Raw genomic sequence first — 18,759 nt, forward strand, 5'->3', positions numbered from 1 at the left:
GGACACACAATTAGGAAAAGGGAGACTTCTCCAGCTATGGTTTTTATTTTATTTATTTTTAAAATTAATATTCTCTTTTTAAAAAAAAAATTTATTTGTTTGTTTGGCTGAGCCAGATCTTCGTTGCCGCATGCGGGATCTTTAGTTGCAGCATACGAACTCTTCGTTGCGGCATGTGGGATCTAGTTCCCTGACCAGGGAGTGAGCCCAGGCCCCTGCACTGGGAGTCTTAGCCACTGGACCACCAGGGAAGTCCTCCAGCTATGATTTTTAGAGTTTTGGGGTTTGGCACAATGCAAATGCCTTCCCCATTCAAAATTGTAACTTACAAAAACAGACAGGATTAAAAAAAAAAAAAAGATTGATTAGTTTGGAACTAGAGAGAACTAGGTTGAAATCTTGGGCTTTCTAAGCTGTCTGTCTTTGGCCAAGTATGTGAACATCTCAGAACATCACAGTTTTCCTGTCAGTCCAAAAGGGAAAGGAATGCTTTCGTTTTCAGGGCTGATTAAAGGGTGACAAAACATAGACTATGCAAGTGCCTAATGGGATAAAGGTGAGTGCTAAATTAATGTGCACTGTTATAATTATTATTCTTACCTTAGTGAGTTCAGGGCTGTTTGCCCTGGTGTCCAAAGGCGGCAGGTTCACACACACGCAAGCTCCCAGGCTGGGAGGATTCTGGGAGACGGGTGGCGATGGGGAGAGTGTCTTGGGCAGAGGCCACTCCATTCCTTTCTGGAGCCCCAGCCCAGAATCTGAGTCATTCTTTCTGCTCTGAGATTCTGAGGCTCCTGCCCTAAAACTGACCTCTCCTGATGACCTGATGTGACTAAAGGCTGACAGGAAAGGGCATGGGCAGTGGCCAGGGGTGGCGGGGGCCACTCCTGGGGGGCCAGCAGCCTTGTTTTGGGATGTCCACATACAATGTCCCTCTGGGCTCGTCTGGGAAGAATCAGTCACATATCCCACGCTACAATGCATTATTCATGCTCTTCCCCAATCTGGGTCACCCATTCCATATCCTTTTCATCTGGATAATCTTACTGTTCCTCAGCCCCAGGGCCCCTGCCCAAAAAGCCTTACCTGCTGGGATAGGTCCCTTCTCTGACCTCTTCTAGGCCCCTGTGCTTCCCCATTACAGCACTGATCATCCAATATTAAAGTTAAGTGGTTAAACAGACATAGAGAACGGACTTGTGGTTGCCAAGGGGGAGGAGGGGTGGGACAGGGAAGGACTGGGAGTTTGGGATTAGCAGATGCAAACTATTATATATAGGAAGGATAAAAAACAAGGTCCTGGGCTTCCCTGGTGGCGCAGTGGTTGAGAGTCCGCCTGCCGATTCAGGGGACACAGGTTCGTGCCCCGGTCCGGGAAGATCCCACGTGCCGCGGAGTGGCTGGGCCCGTGAGCCATGGCCGCTGAGCCTGCGCGTCCAGAGCCTGTGCTCCCCAACGGGAGAGGCCACAACAGTGAGAGGCCCGCATACCGCAAAACAAACAAACAAACAGAAAAAAACACAAGGTCCTACTGTATAGCACAAGAAACTATGTTCAATATCCTGTGATAAACCATAATGGAAAAGAATATGAAAAAGAATGTATATATACATATAACTGAATCACTTTGCTGTACAGCAGAAATTAGCATTGTAAGTTAACTATACTTCAACAAAATAAATGTAAAAAATAAAAATGCTTAAAATAATCAAAATTATGTCAAAAGATACAAACTTCCAGTTATAAAATAGGGAAGTCCTGGGGTTGTAACATACAGCATGGCAACTATAATTAATAATACTATTATATATTCAAAAGTGGCTAAGAGTAAATCTTAAAAGCTCTCATCATAAGAAAATAATTTTTATTTTTTGGCCGCTCCGTGTAGCTTGCAGGGTCTTAATTCTGTGACCAGGGATTAAGCCCAGGCCCTCAGCAGTGAAACCACAGAATCCTAACCACTGGACCACCAGGGAATTCCCAAGGAAAGAAATTTTGTAACTCTGTATGATGATGGATGTTAACTAGACTTATTGTGGTGATCATTTGGCAATGTATATAAATATCGAATCATTATGTTGTACATCTGAAACTAATATAATATTATGTCAATGATGTCTCAATGAAAGAATTTTTTTTTTCTGCATTGGGTGTTCGTTGCTGAGTGCGGGCTTTCTCTAGTTGTGGCAAGTGGGGGCTACTCTTCGTCGTGGTGCGAGGGCTTCTCACTGCAGTGGCTTCTCTTGTTGCAGAGCACGGGCTCTAGGCCCACAGGCTCCAGTAGTTGCAGCACGTGGGCTCCGTTGTTGTGGCGCTCGGGCTTAGTTGCTCTGTGGCATGTGGGATCTTCTCGGACCAGGGATCGAACCCGTGTCCCCTGCATTGGCAGGAGGATTCTTTTTTAATTTTTTTTTTTTTTTTTTTTTTTGCGGTACGCGGGCCTCTCACTGTTGTGGCCTCTCCCGTTGCGGAGCACAGGCTCCGGACGCGCAGGCTCAGCGGCCATGGCTCACGGGCCCAGCCGCTCCGCGGCATGTGGGATCCCCCCAGACCGGGGCACGAACCCGTGTCTCCCGCATCGGCAGGCGGACTCTCAACCACTGCGCCACCAGGGAAGCCCGGCAGAAGGATTCTTAACCACTGAACCACCAGGGAAGTCCCAAGAATAAATTTTTTAAAATCACAATTAACGGTGCTAATATGGGCAAACAGATTTGCCCCCTGGTACTATGCCCGGAGGTCACAATATCACTGCCAAAAAATGCATAGTAATCAGGAGGAAGCATCAGACAAATGCAAAGTGAGGAACATTCCACCAATAACTAGTGTGTGCATTTCAAAAAAGTCAATGTCAAAAAAAATGGTACAGGGCTTTCCTAGTGGTTCTGTGTTAAGACCCCACATTCCACTGCAAGGGCCATGGGTTCGATCCCTGGTCGGGGAAGTAACGCATGTCGCAAGGTGTGGCCAAAAAAAAAGAAAAAAAGGTACAAATGAACTTATTTACAAAACAGAAATAGAGTCACAGATGTGGAAAACAAACTTATGGTTACCAAGGGGGAATGGAAGAGGGATAAATTGGGAGATTGGGATTGACATATACACACTACTATATATAAAATAGATAACTAGTAAGAACCTACTGTATAGCACAGGGAACTCTACTCAATACTCTGTAATGATCTGTATGGGAAAAGAATCAAAAAAAGAGTGGATATACGTATATGTATAACTGATTCACTTTGCTGTACACCTGAAACTAACACAACATTGTAAATCAACAATTTTTAAAAAGTCAATGTCGTGAAGGACAAAGAATGATTGAGGAACGGGTCCAGATTATGGAGGACTAAGGAAACACAACAAGTAAATGCACCATGTGATCCTGGATGGGACCCCAGAGGGGAGAAAACAGCTGTAAAGGACATGATGAAACTGGAATCTGGACTGAAGATTAGATAACAGCAATATGTCAGGCTCAAACTTCCTCAAGTTGCTATCTGTGCTGCAGTTACGTAAGTGAAAGGCCTTGTTCTTAGTAAAAGCACTAATCATGTCTGCAGCATACCCTCAAATCATTCACACACAAAAAAGTGTGTGTGATTATCTTTTTTTCTATGTGTATTTTATATATACATGTATATGTGTGCATTATATATGTGCATGTGTATAATAGGTGTGTGTGCATATTATATGTATATACATGTGTCTTTCTGTATATAAATGTTTCTCTCTCTCCTCCTCTCTATTTTTTTTTTTTTTTTTTTCGGTACGCGGGCCTCTCACTGCTGTGGCCTCTCCCGTTGCGGAGCACAGGCTCCGGACGCGCAGGCTCAGCGGCCATGGCTCACGCGCCCAGCCGCTCCGCGGCATGTGGGATCTTCCCGGACCGGGGCACGAACTCGTGTCCCCTGCATCGGCAGGCGGACTCTCAACCACTGCGCCACCAGGGAAGCCCTACTCCTCTCTCTTTTGTACAAGAATCATCTCTGTTTTATTTATTTCACAGAGTAATGATTTTAATTGAATACATTTGGGCACAGTAAATATTTGACATGAAAAGTAGTTGTATCAGAATGGGCATCAGAAAAATAGCAACTCATCTTTACACATAATAAGTAGAAAATATTTTTTCTGTCTGTTCATGTAAGTGTTACAAATCCTGAGAATGTTATACACTGAACTAGGTACTAACTTATAATTAAATCTTGCATACATATATATAGAGAGAGAGAGAGAGACAGAGAGAGACAGAGAAGAGAAATATATATGGAATATATATATATATATATATATATATTTGTGTGTAATATATATATATATGCCTCTCTTCCTTTATGTGAGGGAGGATCACCAGGGAAAAGAACTGCTCAGCTGAGTCCACTGGATGTGGTTTTGAGCCACTAAGTTTGGGGAATGTTTGTTACACAGCAAAAGAAAACTGATTGGGCTTCCCTGGTGGTGCAGTGGTTGAGAATCTGCCTGGTAATGCAGGGGACATGGGTTCGAGCCCTGGTCTAGGAGGATCCCACATGCCGCGGAGCAACTAGGCCCGTGAGCCACAACTACTGAGCCTGCGCTTCTGGAGCCTGTGCTCCGCAACAAGAAAGGCTGCGATAGTGAGAGGCCCGCGCACCGCGATGAAGAGTGGCCCCCTCTTGCCACAACTAGAGAAAGCCCTCGCACAGAAACGAAAACCCAACACAGCAAAAATAAATAAACTAATTAATAAACTCCTACCCCCAACATCTTCAAAAAAAAAAAGAAAAACCACAGCTTTAAAAAAAAAATGCTCCTGATTTCTAAAAAAAAAAAAGGAAAACTGATACACTAATGCTGTTAAATAATAAAATATGTTCTATCCTCCCAGTTTTTAAAATATACCTTCAAAACAATATGAAAGGTCAGATTCAAATTTATTATTTCTTTTTTGTTTTAATAAGATTTGGGTTTTTTTTAGATTAGAGTTTTTAAATTGTGGTGAAACATACATAATAGAAAAAGTTTAACCATTTTAATGTATACAATTCAGTGGCATTGAGTACACATACAATGTTGTACAACTTCTACCTAGTTCCAGAACTTTTCCACCAGCCCAAATGGAAACTCAATGGTCTAAAAGGAAGTCTATGGGCTCCAGTAAATATACCCATTGCTCCCACAACTCCTTGCCTGGTGGAGGCATTCACCCTCCAAAGTGCAGTGCCATAATAGAGGTCCCTCTTGCCCTGGTCTGAGGCTGGCACTGGCAACAGAAAAACACCAGCCCAAAGGCAATGATCAGAGGCTTAAAGGATCTGCAAAAAAACAGAACATGGAATGGCCTGTGTCGCACAGCAGTGATGGGGCGGGAGGGCTTCCCTTGGCCAAAGAGGGCAGCTCCCCTTCAGCTTGGGACCGTTGCAAACAAGCAGGACTGCAGACCACTCCTGTTGGACCTTCCAGTTTTTCAAGAGAAGCAGAAATTCCAGATTTTCATTAGAAATCTCCTGATACTCAAAATTCTGGGCAGAACAAACCAAGCATATCTTCAGGAGGAGTTTGGCCTGTGGGGTCCAGCATAGGATCATGCAGGATCTGTGCCTAAAACATGGGTGAGGGAGACTTCCCTGGTGGTCCAGTGGGTAAGACTCCATGCTCCCAATGCAGGAGGCCTGGGTTCGATCCCTGGTCGGGGAACTAGAGCCTGCATGCATGCTGCAACTAAGAAGTCTGCATGCTGCAACTAAAAAGATCCCATGTGCAGCAACGAAGACCCGGCTGAGCCAAAAAAAAAAAAAAAAAGGGTGAGGGATGGGGTGGGTGGGAGAGCAGAGCTGGCAGAGGGGGCTTGGCTTCTGTGCAAATTTGAGCAGGAGACAGGATTGCAACTCATGGGAGCAGCATTAGTTGCACTCCATGTCCGCCACTGGCAGAACTCAAAATAAAGCATGGTTGGAGCAGGTTTAAGCTCAATAATAATCCTAGTCTTCCTGGGAAACTTTATTCCCCCCACACCTCCTCTCTCAGACTATGTGATCTCTCTGTACCTCTGTTTCCCCTTCTTTAAAATAGAGACCTTACAGGATATATTAAGTGAATGAATATATGTAAAATACATAAAATAATGCCAAGTGCAGGGTGGGCACTACTTAAATGTTGGCTACTGTATTCGCTGCAGAATGAGTGGCTTAAAACAACAAGACACATTTATTAGTTCTTAGTTTTCTGTGGGTCAGGAGTTTGGGAGCAGCTTAGCTGGGTGGTTCTGGCTTGGAGTCTCATGAGGTTGCTAACAGATGCCAAGTGAGGCTACATCACCTGAAAGCTTGACTGGGGCTGGAGGATCTGCTTCCAAGATAGCTCCCTTGCGTGGCAGACAAGCTGATGCTGGTTGTTGGGTGGAGGCCTCAGTTCCTCACCTTGCAGATCTCTCCAAAGGGCTGCTTGAGTGTCCTCACAGTATGGTGGCTGGCTTCTCCCGGAGCAAGTGAGCTAATCAAGAACAAGAAGGAAGTCACATGTTTTTTATGACCTAACCTCAGAAGTCACACACATTGTCATTTCAACAATATCCTCTTGGTTATATGATGGAGAGGAACTACACAAGAGTGCAAATATCAGGAAGCAAGGATCACTGCGCTATTATGAATAAAGGTAGCATGGCTGCTAAGAGCAGAGCTGTGAGTCAGGCAGCCTGGTTTCAAATCCTAGCTCTTTCTAGATAACTGTGAGAACTTGGACAAGTACTTAACCTGTCTTTCACTGCATCCTCATTTATAAGATAGAATAACAGTATCTGCTTCATTTGCAGGTGTTATTGGGATTAAGGGAATATATAATCACTTTAGAACAATTCCTGGCATATAACAAGTGCACAATAGTGCACAACTTTTTTTTTTACTTGAGTGGTACACTTCATTATTTATCTATTATTTATTTGGTTGTGTCAGATCTTAGTTGTGGCACGTGGCTCCTTAGTTATGGCACGCAAACTCCTAGTTGCGGCATGCATGTGGGATCTAGTTCCCGGACCAGGGATCAAACCCGGGCCCCCTGCATTGGGAGCATGGAGTCTTAACCACTGCACCACCAGGGAAGTCTCTGCTGCTACTTTTTTATACACAGCCCCTCCAATGACAGATCAGCTCCTCCCACACAACCCACCAGAAGCCCCAATGATTGAAGACTAGTAGAGAGGGACTGAGGGGTCCCCAGTAATCTAGGTCCTAGAGATACATACAGACGGAAAGACACTGTTCATAAGACTGTGTCCTGCTCCAGACTGAAACTTCCCAAAGGCAGGGATTTTCCTTTCAGCTGCCCACAGACAGACAAAAAAAAAGTCAATTTTACTGCTTCGCTTTCTGATGAGAGACTCCAGCCCGCATGTCACCTTTCTAATGCCATTTACTTCACCCAGAGTAGCCTACATTGGGTGGAGGGGGCATCTTGCCCACCATTATGGACCCAGCATAGTAACCAGCACACAGCAGGTACCAAAGAAACAATTGATCACGGTGATATGTTATTGCTGGGTCAGAAGTATATTCCACAGAGCAGTTTTTTAAGATATAATCCAGGGCCAGCTCTGGGTCCCTGGACAAATTCTTTTGTAGCCTGCTCACTGCAGGTGCCTCTAAGAGGCTTGGGTGTACTTTGTGCCCTCTGAAACACAGCACAGAGGTAGAAGCTACTTCAGAGTGGATCAGAAAGAGGCCTTCAGGTTGGGAAGGTAATTGATCATTTTTCTCAGTGCAAGAAGCCAGGGAGGAGGAGAGCTCACTCTCGGATAGCTATGTCCCCCACTCAGAAGGAGGCCAGGGGCTGGGGGCTGGACAGGCCGGCTGCCAGGTCAGATGGTGGCTATCTGGATCTATTCCTTGCCAAGGTTTTCCTCTGTGCCCTTCCCACCTGCCTGTCACTGCTGCCGGGATCTGCTATCCTGGCATCTGGCCCAGCCAAGTGTATGGGGCACACAGTGTTGGATTCCAGAGGCTGAGCTGGCTCGGAGCCCTGCTGAGTCAACTCTGTTTTTCTTGCCTGTACTCTGAGCCATCGTGCCCTGGGTTTTTCCTGGCAGGCAGGTTTTCTATGCCAGCCTCAATTTTCAGGCAAGGTATAGGGAAGTTGGTGGGAATGGAGGGGGAGAACTTTGGTAAAAGTTTGTTGAATAAATGCTTAGCCTTGTGAAATGAAAGTGGTCCACCTCACAGCCTCACTCAGTTCTTCCTCTGTCCCAACTCTGTCCCTACCCGAGGCTCAGAGTGTTGGGGTCTCTCCACCAGCCTGGGAACTCCATGTAGGAGAGCAGAGGACTGTTTATTGAATGAATGAATGAATGAGGGAGAATGGGGAGACCTTCCTTCCATGTATCCCCTCTTTCTGTTCCAAGGTTCCTGCTTTGATTCAGGCAAACACTCTGAAGACCCTGAGGGTAGAGAGTCGGCAGTGGGGAGAGAGGCACCCGCTGGAGACTGAACAAGACAAATCTGGTCCCTGCCACCTGGGCACTAAGTTGTGCGGAGTGGGATGAGGGACGTTAAAGAATCCCACAAACGCATCTGCAACGACCAAGCCTTGAGCGGGAAGGTGCGCGAAAGCCCGAGATGTCTCCCCGGGAGACCAGCCTGGTCTTGGGATGCTCTCCGGGAGGCGTTCCGGAGGCGGGGATGTTTGAGGGGTCCCGGGTTTCCGCCTAGCCCTGCTGGACTGAGCGTACCAGGACCCTCTTCTCCAGCTTTTGACTTGGGGAGGGGGTCAGGAATGCAGCCCGCACGCCCCGTCCCCGCTGACACCAGCGCCTTTTCCCCACTGGGCGCGGCGGGGGCTGGGGGGTGGGGCTCGAAATTCCGGCGCTTGGAAATGGACCGCGGGGAGAGGAACTCACGTCTCCCACGGTCAGCAGAGAAGGCACGGCTGACCACGCACGTCCGGGCCTGGTGGGAGGAGCCAGAGTTTTGCACCTCCCAGGGCACCCCTCACCCCCAAAACTACCCGGCCTCCAGCAACTGAACCCCACCCCCGGCCCCACGCCCCGTCCCCGGCACTCCACGCGCCCCGCCTCCCAGGCTCCGCCTTCTACTCCCGCACTGTGCTTATAATAGAGGGCGTAGCGGGCACAAGCCAAGCTGTGATTCGAGTCTTTGCTCTCTGGCGTCTGCACCCAAGTGAGTCTCCACCAGGGCCCCCGCGTCTCCACTCCTCTCATCTCGACCTCCGAGTCCCCCTTGCGCCCCCTCACCCCTGCCTCTCCGATCCCCGCGTCCCGGCGTCCACACCACCCGGAAGGATGCGCTGTGCGCCAACAGCCGGAGCAGCCCTGGTGCTGTGCGCTGCCACCGCCGGGCTGCTGAGCGCGCAGGGCCGCCCGGAGCCTCCCGAGAAGCCGCGCTTCGCCTCCTGGGACGAAGTGAATGTGCTGGCGCACGGGCTCCTGCAGCTCGGCAACGGGCTACGCGAACACGTGGAGCGCACCCGTGGGCAGCTGGGCGAGCTGGAGCGGCGTCTGGGCTCGTGCGGGGCCGCCTGCAAGGATCCTGAGGGGTCAGCCGCACCTCCGTTCGCCCCGGAGAATCTGGTCCCTCCCGGCGGCAATGCAGTCCCGGAGACCCTCCGCAGCTTTCAGGTACGTACGCTCCTACTGCCCTGGAAGGGTGTGGACGGGAGGGGGCGCATCCCGGACTCCCTGGGCTCTCCTGCCCGGGCCTCAAAGGATGGAGAGTTGGGAGTAGGACCGGGGATGAATGGAGAAGTTGGCGGCGGAAAGCCAGATCCTCACCAGGGTTTTATACTCTCCCCAGACTCAGCTCAAGGCTCAGAACAGCAGGATCCAGCAACTCTTCCAGAAGGTGGCCCAGCAGCAGCGGCACCTGGAGAAGCAGCACCTGAGAATCCAGAATCTGCAGAGCCAGGTGCCCGATGCTTGCCCCAGGTGGGGAGGGAGGTTGAAGTTGGACCTATGGCTCTGGACGTGGAGCTAAGCAGGTCGAGCAGCCTGAGCCAGCCAGACCTGACCCCCTCCTCCTGTCCTGTCCCAGATGGGCCACTTGGCCCCCATGCACCTGGGCCACGGGGTGGCCAAGCGTGCCAGGAGGAAGAGGCTACCCAAGATGGCCCAACTTGCTGGCCCAGCTCAAAATATCAGCCGCTTGCACAGTGAGTGTCCAGACCTTTGCTGTTATCCGGAAACCACCCCCCCACTATTCTTGCCCCCCACCCTTGTCAGGTCCACCTTACTGAGAAGGAGAGAGGCCCCGGCCCTGCATCCCTGTGGGCTGACGGGCCTCTGGTGAAGGGGTGACTGGGACACCCCCTCCTCAGTCCTCTCCCTGCCCCACGGAGCCACCCCACCCTTCTTCCCAGCAAGCCACTGGGATTTCCCACGGGCCACTAACTGGAGCAGCAGGCGGCTGGGAAGCAGGGTCCAAGGGGGACTTGAGCTGCAGGGGTGTGGGAAAAGGGGTGGTACAGCTCAGGGCCACCTTCCTGGAGGTTGGAACCTTCTAGGAGGGACAGGATGGGGGACGAAAGGGTGCCAGCTAGGGAGGCTGGAGGCTGGAGCCCTCGTTGGGTGAAGAGAGAATGGCGGCCTGGGAGGGGAGGTTCTGATGTTTGGCCACCACCCACCCACCATGGGCTTTTAGAGTGTGGATCTAGGAGGGGAGGCTAGGGCAGGGAACCCCCATCTCCTTGGCCAGACGCACCACTCTTGCATCTCTTACAAATCCAGGCCTCCTGACTCACACAACTCTTCCGTCCCACAGCCTTCTATTGGCCCGGAAGTCCCTGATCAGCCCTTCCCACCCCCCCCCCCAAGTTCTGGTTCCTTTATTGTGTATGCCCCATGCACCCCAGATCTCCTAACATGTCTGTAGGTATCTGACACAGATTCCCAGCTCCCGGTGTCTCTGTCCTACTGCTCCAGAGCTGGCTGGCTTCCTTGTGGTCCTCCTACCCCATCACCCACCTTGGCATCTGCAGCAGTCTGTAGCCAACTGGGTGAAAGTTCAGATCTCCCTCTTCACACCCTCGGGCTGGTTGCTGGCTTCACGCCCTCTAGTCTTGAGGGCTCTGGCACCTCCCCGTCCCACCACTTTCCCTCCCCAACCAGGAAGGGTCCATTACACCCTCCCAAACCGTAGCCCTGGTATGAGTGGCTTCTGGGTGGGGCCCGCAGGCATAGATCCAGGCTGGGGAATGTGATGGGGAGGGGGGGGGTCATGTGTAGGTTTGGGGACTCCAGGCTCGCCCCTGCCAAGTATGGGAAAGTTCAGAGCTGCGGAGACAAACAGCTGGTGTTAATGGAAGCCACATTGGTGGTTTGGCGGGCTGCCTGTTGTGATTGGAAGAGAGGAAAGTAGGGGAAAGGGGAGCTGCTTCAGGGACCAGAAAATGCCTCCAGTCATCCGGGCCCACCCCCTCTCCCACAGTGTGGACACATTCACCCCGCGACCTGAGCCTTCCCCTCCCCCTGCGACCTTTCCCCTACTTTCCGGGCTGGGCTGGGGCTGGGCTGGGGCTGGGCTGGGCCTGGGCTGGCCTGGGCTGGGCTGGCCTGGGGCTGGGCTGGGCCTGGGCTGGGCCTGGGCTGGGCTGGGCAGGGGACGGGCTGGGGGCGGGGACTTCCCCGGTCTGCCGATGTGCCCTGGCCATCCTTCCGTTTTTTCCTCCCTCCTCCCTCCTTCACTCCTCAATCCTTCCCCCTCCCTCTCTGATACCTGGGACCCCAGGCAGGGCCTCTGTGGTGTCCCCAAGCCCCATGCAGGCCTGATTCCCCTCCCGCCACTGGACAAAGCAGAGCCCCCTCCTGTTTATCGCAGTTCTTGCCCCGTCCCCACTCTGGTCCAGCTCCTTCAGTCATTCCTTCATGGCATCTTTAGTAAACACCTGCTGTGGGCTGGGATCAGCCTGGGCACCGGTGCCAGATGGTGGGCAAAGAGCCATTCATTGTCCCTAGCCTCATGGACCTCCTTCAGTGTGGGGAGTTGGAGAGAGACCATCAGATGACCCCAGTGTTGGGGAGTAGGAAGTCCTCAGTGCCCCTAACCTGGTCTGGGTGGGATGGTCAGGGACATGATCCCTTTCAGAAGCTGGGACCTTTAATATGAGGCAAGGAGAGGCATGAGGGAAGTGGGTCTCAGAACAGTAGCACGTGCAAAGTCCCTGTGGTAGGAGGGGGGTGTGGTACCAGGAAGGCTATGTGGCCAGAGGGTGGGCGTGCAGTGCAGGAGAGGGAGGATGGGTATAGCAACCAGTCCTGGGGTGCCTTGTAGACTGTGTCGAGGAAAGGCATGGGGTGCTGTGGAAGACTTTAGGCAAGTGGGGGGTGTGTCATGAGCTCTAGATTGCCCCCTCCCGTCCCTGTCACCCGCTGCCCAGCCCCCAGACATGCCTGTTTCCTGGAACCCCCAGGACTGCTCTCTGCTTCAATCCCCCCACCCTTGTCTGCCCTGCAGGACTGCCCAGGGACTGCCAAGAGCTGTTTGAAGAGGGAGAGAGGCAAAGTGGATTGTTCCAGATCCAGCCCCGGGGGTCCTCCTCATTCCTGGTTAACTGCAAGATGACCTCAGGTAGGGCTGCTCTGGCCCCCCAGGTACCCCAAATATCATGGGCCCGGTTGTCTTTCTGTCAAATGCAGCTCACCCCCCCTCCCTCCCTTGCTCCCCGGTTTCTCCTTCCCTGCTGGATCCTTGGGACAAAGATCCAGGCAGAGCCCTCCGCCTGCTGACCAGCCCATCTTCCTCCTTTAACCATCTTCCTCCAGTCCTGCTGGGATGGATGAGAGGAACATTGCTCTCCCTTGGTTTAGAGGTGGTTTGGGGTTTGGGAGCCAGATGGGGGAGTCAGGGTCTCTTGTAAAAAAAATCCTCCTGGTGACTTTGCACCTTTCTGGGCAGATGGAGGCTGGACTGTAATTCAGAGGCGCCAGGATGGCTCAGTCGACTTTAACCAGCCCTGGGACGCCTACAAGGATGGCTTCGGAGACCCCCAAGGTGGGTGTTTCCTGCAGACCAGAGGCACAGGGGGAGGAGGGGGGCACGGAGGTGGGTCGTTCTCACAGATGGGCCTTTCCCACTGTAGGTGAGTTCTGGCTGGGCCTGGAGAAGGTGCACCGCATCATGGGGGAGCGTGGCAGCCGCCTGGCTGTGCAGCTGCAGGACTGGGAGGGCAATGCCGAGTCATTGCAGTTCCCTGTCCACCTGGGTGGCGAAGACACAGCCTACAGCCTGCAGCTCACGGCGCCCGTGGCCAGCAAACTGGGTACCACTGCCTTCTCACCCAGCGGCCTCTCCCTGCCTTTCTCCACTTGGGACCAAGACCACGACCTCCGCGGAGACAAGAACTGTGCAAAGAGCCTCTCTGGTGAGCAAGCAAGCTCTGTCCCTCCTTGTCTTGCCCTTTGCCACACAGCTGGGACCTCCCCTCCCTACCTTTCTGCATCCGTCCCCTGCCTTCAACTCCATCTATTCCCTCCCCACTTTTCTCCTTACGTGCAGCATACCCTTGGGCGACTGACTTAACACTCACTTACTCCGTCTTCAAAATGGGTATAACCATACCGTCCACACCATAGGATTATCATGAACATATGATGAGATGACATTTGTGGGATGGTGGCTGGTGTGTGGCAAAGCCATCGAGACAGACCCCATCTTGTTCTAATGAAGTCGGAGGCAGAGCCCGGGCCCTGTGAAGTGAAATATATGAAACTGCCTTTTGGTGGGTCAAAGAAGGATGGAATAGTGGTTAATTTCATATGGTTCAATCTAATATCAACTAGTGAGATGCATGACAGTCATAGAGAGGCTTTGATAAATGTTTGCCATGTGCCAGGTGCGGAGAAGTCACTCGCCAGGGTCACAGACATAAAAGCTGCAGTTACCGGGAAGGGGGGTACCCAGAGCCCCTGAGGTGCCTTTGTCACAACCTGGGGTTCCTCAGAACACAGTTTGACAACCACTGCCAAAGACATCTCATCTAAAGTGTGTGACATCCAACACCCAGTCTCGTCTCCATCCCGGGCCCAGTGGAGGCCCAAGGACCCATGGGCCTAACCAAGTCCCCTTTTTTCTGACCCCGGCAGGTGGCTGGTGGTTCGGTACCTGCGGCCACTCCAATCTTAATGGCCAGTATTTCCATTCCATCCCGCGGCAGCGGCAGCAGCTTAAGAAGGGCATCTTCTGGAAGACCTGGCGGGGCCGCTACTACCCGCTGCAGGCCACCACCATGCTGATCCAGCCCACAGCGGCCGAAGCAGCCTCCTAGCCTCCTCGCTGGGGCCTGGTCCCAGGCTCCTGGAGGACAGGGACTCTGATTCTGGCCCAGCATGTGGCCATTCCCTGCCTGGGCAGGGGCTCCGAGCAGGGGCCACCTGAAACCTCATGGACAGAGAAGATGTCCACGACTGGAGATGCCCCCGCGATGAGTGGGGGGGCTGCAGGAAATGCCCTCTGAGAAGAACAGAGCTGCAGGGCTGCAGGGCACAGACCCCGAAAGCGTGGGACATGGGGGCATTGAAGCCCACTCCTCGCCCGCCCGAGGAGTATGGGACACAGAGGGACCACTCGGGGGCAGCCAGGCCGGCCCTTGATGGCGGATTCAGTCACGTTGACTGGCTGGGGGACCAGGACTCCCATAGACCCCGGGCGCCCTTGTGGTGCTGTAGCGTGTGGGTGCTATAGGCGAGCCCGCGCCGACGGCATCTGGGCTGAGCCCACGGAATTCTTGGAATAAAAGCAACCTCAGAACATTTCGTTCCTTTTCATCCTTTGTTTTTGTTTTAAAAAGTGGACAGTTTTCAAAGTCCACATAAACATGTTCCCAGGGTGGAGGGTGAATGCTTCCGGGGCTCTTGAGGGCAATGCTGGTTAGCCCTACCACCTCCGACAGCTGATTTCAATTTCCTTCACTTATGATTTCATGATGTGTATCTCGTTTTTTACTTACAAAGTTACAAAATAAAACCCTCATTCAGTCCTTCTGGAAGCAGGTAATAGAGAAAATAAGAAGCTCTTCCTGACCATACTTAGGCATATGAATCACTATTAACTTTTTAGTGTTCTGCCATCTGATAGAAATATGATGTGAGTTGTGTGTTTAATTTTTTTTGTAGCCACATTTTTAAAAATATTTATTTATTTTTGGCTGTGTTGGGTCTTCGTTTCTGTGCGAGGGCTTTCTCTAGTTGCGGCGAGCGGGGGCCGGTCTTCATTGCAGTGCGTGGGCCTCTCACTGTTGCGGCCTCCCTTGTTACGGAGCACAGGCTCCAGACGCGCAGGCTCAGTAGTTGTGGCTCATGGGCCTAGTTGCTCCGCGGCATGTGGGATCTTCCCAGACCAGGGCTCGAACCCGTGTCCCCTGCATTGGCAGGGAGACCCTCCACCACTGCGCCACCAGGGAAGCCCTATAGCCACATTTTTAAAAAAGAAAAAAAAAAGAAAAAAAAGTTTTACAAGAAAGTAAAAAAAAAATTTAGGAATATACTTCATGGAACCCAATATTTCCAAAATATTACTGTTTCAACATGTGGTCAATATAAAAGTTATTGATAAAAAAAAAGTTATTGATGAGATATTTGACATGGCTTTTTGTACTGAGTCTTCCAAATTCAGCATGGATTTCACACTTATGGCGCATCTCAGTTTGGACTGGCCGTATTTAAGGGCTTAGTAGCCACAGTGGCCAATGGCCACCATCTTGGACAACCCAGCTCTACTGTGTGACATTAATGCAGTGTTTTGGGTAAATTCTTCCCATTTTTGGCCATGTCTGCAGAAGTTTTCCTTTAAATTGGCTTTAAAATATATGTATCTTGGGACTTCCCTGGTGGTCCAGTGGTTAAGAATCCGCCTTCCAATGCAGGGAACGCAGGTTCCATCCCTGGTCAGGGAGCTAAGATTGCACATGCCACGGGGCAACTAAGCCCGAGCGCCACAACTAGAGAGCCTGTGTGCTGCAACTACTGAGCCCGTGCACTCTGGAGCCTGCGTGACACAACTACAGAGAAGCCTGCTGGCTGCAACGAAAGGTTCCACATGACGCAACTAAGACCTGACGCAGCCAAAAATAAATAGATATTAAAAATATATATATATATATGTATCTAAAATTCAGCTAATATCTCTTGAGCACCTACTACAGGTCAGGCCTTGTCCTAAGTGCTTGGGATACTCTAGTGAACAGAAAGATCCCTGCCTGCACCAAGCTTGCCTTCAAAGCCCCTCCCATTACAGAGAAGGTGACCTATAATTGATGGTCCAAACTGGAGACACTGTTGAGAGTGAAAGGGGGGGTGTTGTTAATAATTAAGCCAGATGACAGATGTAAAGCAGCTCACCCCCAGGCATATAGGGACTTACTGACCCAGTTTCTAAAAATGTAGTCATATATCTTACAGTGTGTGGAAAACCCTGCCATAAATAGGTTAGTAAAACTAAACTCGGTGAAAACAAAACAATGCAAATGCTTTCAAATTCCAGCTAGAGGGAATTCCCTGGCCGTCCAGTGGTTAGGACTCCATGGCTTTCACTGCTGTCAGTGTGGGTTCAATCTCTGATGGGGCAACTAAGATCCCACAAGCCCCGCCGCCAGGCCAAAAAAAAAAAAATCCAGCTAGAAAACTGATCTATGGTGAAAAAAAACCCCCACAATAAACGAATAGTGGTTGCCTCTGGAAGGGTGGGAGGTGGGATAGGGATTGACTCGGAAGGGATATAAGGGAACTTTCCCAAGTGACAGTGATGTTCTGAACCTCAGTAGAGGTGGGTTACTCCCGTGTTCACCTTTGCCTTGGTGAGTATACACTTAAGATTTGTGCATTTCATTGTATGTAAATTTCACCTTAAAAAAAACAGCTACAACAATCATAAAAAGACATGGAACTCTAGTTAATGGTATGCATGCTGAAATGTTTTAGAGGTGCAGTGAACTGATGTCTTCAATTTTGTTTTTTTAAATTTTTTCCAGCTTTATTGAGATGTAATTAACACACAATAGGACTTCTCTGATGATGCAGTGGTTAAGAATCCGTCTGCCAATGCAGGGGACACGGGTTGGATCATTGGTCCGGGAAGATCCCACATGCCGTGGAGCAACTAAGCCCGTACTGAGCCTGTGTTCTAGAGCCCACGAGCCACAGCTACTGAAGCCCATGCACCTAGAGCCCGTGCTCCACAACAAGAGAAGCCACTGCAGTGAGAAGCCTGCACACTGCAACGAAGAGTAGCCCCTGCTCACCGCAACTAGAGAACGCCCGCGTGCAGCAACAAAGACCCAATGCAGCCAAAAATAAATTAATTAAAAAAAAACATAAAACATTGTGTAAGTTTAAGGTGTACGACATGTTGACTTGATACACATATACTGTGAAATGAGAAGCACCCTAGCATTAGCCAACGCCTCCATCACATCACACAATTACCTTTTCCTTTTTGGTGGTAAGAACATTGAAGATCTACTCTCTTAGCAGCTTTCAGGTACACAATACAGTGTTACTTGTAATCACCATGCTGTCCATTAGATCCCCTAAATCTTCAACTTCCTTTGAAATGCATCAAAAAATTAGATGACGGGTGGCTAGAGAAATGGATATGCAATAAAGCAAAATGTTAATAGTGCGATCTGGGTCTGGGTATTCTCTGTACAATTCTTTCCATTTTTCTAAATGTTTAAAAAATTTCACAATGAAATGTATGTAGGGAAGAAAATCCTAATGAGATCCTGTTGCCTTCTAAAGGCTCTCATCCTTCGTCTGAGCTCAAAAAGGGAGATGAGGATTAGATAATTGTTGAAGAGATATGAGCAAGAGAGAGTGAGCCTCTCTCCTTGATGGGTAATAAAGGTCTTCAAGAATTGAAAAAAAAGGGAGAGGGATAAATTAGGAGTTTGGGATTTGCATATACATACAAGTATATATAAAATAGATAAACTACAAGGACGTACTGTGTAGCACAGGGAACTCTACTCAATATTTTGTAATAAACTATAAAGGAAAAGAATCTGAAAAAGAATATATATGTGTGTGTGTGTGCGTGTATAACTGAATTACTTTGCTGTACACCTGGAACTAACACAAAATTGTAAATCAACTATACTTCAATAAAAAATTTAATTCATTAAAAAAAAGGAATTGAGGGCTTCCCTGGTGGCACAGTGGTTAAGAATCCGCCTGGCAATGCAGGAGACACGGGTTCGAGCCCTGGTCGGGGAAGATCCCACATGCCACACAGCAACTAAGTCCCTGCGCCACATCTACTGAACCCACACTCTAGAGCCCGCGAGCCACAACTACTGAGCCCGTGTGCCACAGCTGCTGAAGCCCGCGCGCCTAGAGCCTGTGCTCCACAACAAGAGAAGCCACCGCAATGAGAAGCCTGCACACCGCAACGAAGAGTAGCCCCCTCTCGCCGCAACTAGAGAAAGCCTGCGCACAGCAACAAAGACCCAATGCAGCCAAAAATAAATAAATAATTTTAAAAAAATTGAAAAAAGGAATTGAAAAAAGGTAGGACTTTCACAGTATGTGGTTCAATGTTATTTAATGCACTGCTTACGATTATCACCCCTATCATATGGCGCATTATCATAGGGCACGTTTGGGAGAAACAGTATTTGCCTGTGCCCTGAGCCCCAGCTGCTGTTTTAATAGAGAACCTATTTTTCCAATATTCCTAGGGGTTCCTTGGGAAGGTAGTGGGGGCCTCTTTCACTAGAGGAGAGCCTCTGTGTTGGGGACACACTAGCTTCCCTGGGGCCCTGGCTGAGCATGGGTGACGATCT

The 18,759-nt window shown here is 50.2% G+C and overlaps 2 protein-coding genes across 9 annotated transcripts in view; both read left to right on the forward strand.

The window, feature by feature from the left end:
• HNRNPM (heterogeneous nuclear ribonucleoprotein M) overlaps positions 1 to 18,759 on the forward strand; it is a 175,560-nt gene that overhangs the window by 78,358 nt on the left and 78,443 nt on the right. The window lies entirely within an intron of this gene.
• ANGPTL4 (angiopoietin like 4) lies at positions 9,122 to 14,337 on the forward strand. The gene is made up of 7 exons (XM_082837091.1): positions 9,122 to 9,607; positions 9,783 to 9,893; positions 10,020 to 10,137; positions 12,438 to 12,551; positions 12,879 to 12,974; positions 13,063 to 13,344; positions 14,066 to 14,337. The coding sequence occupies exons 1-7, from the start codon at positions 9,272 to 9,274 to the stop codon at positions 14,245 to 14,247; spliced, it is 1,239 nt and encodes a 412-aa protein (XP_082693217.1). The 5' UTR covers positions 9,122 to 9,271; the 3' UTR covers positions 14,248 to 14,337.

Source organism: Leucopleurus acutus (assembly GCF_964270905.1).
Source record: "Leucopleurus acutus genome assembly, chromosome: 3".
NCBI lineage: Eukaryota > Metazoa > Chordata > Mammalia > Artiodactyla > Delphinidae > Leucopleurus > Leucopleurus acutus.

Bases quoted from the DNA above. Each gene is read 5' to 3' on its own strand.
- ANGPTL4 (XM_082837091.1), top strand. From the start codon at position 9,272: ATGCGCTGTGCGCCAACAGCCGGAGCAGCCCTGGTGCTGTGCGCTGCC. The intron at 9,894-10,019 runs GTGCCCGATGCT...GTCCTGTCCCAG, and splicing joins TCCAGAATCTGCAGAGCCAG to ATGGGCCACTTGGCCCCCAT. The intron at 13,345-14,065 runs GTGAGCAAGCAA...TGACCCCGGCAG, and splicing joins CTGTGCAAAGAGCCTCTCTG to GTGGCTGGTGGTTCGGTACC.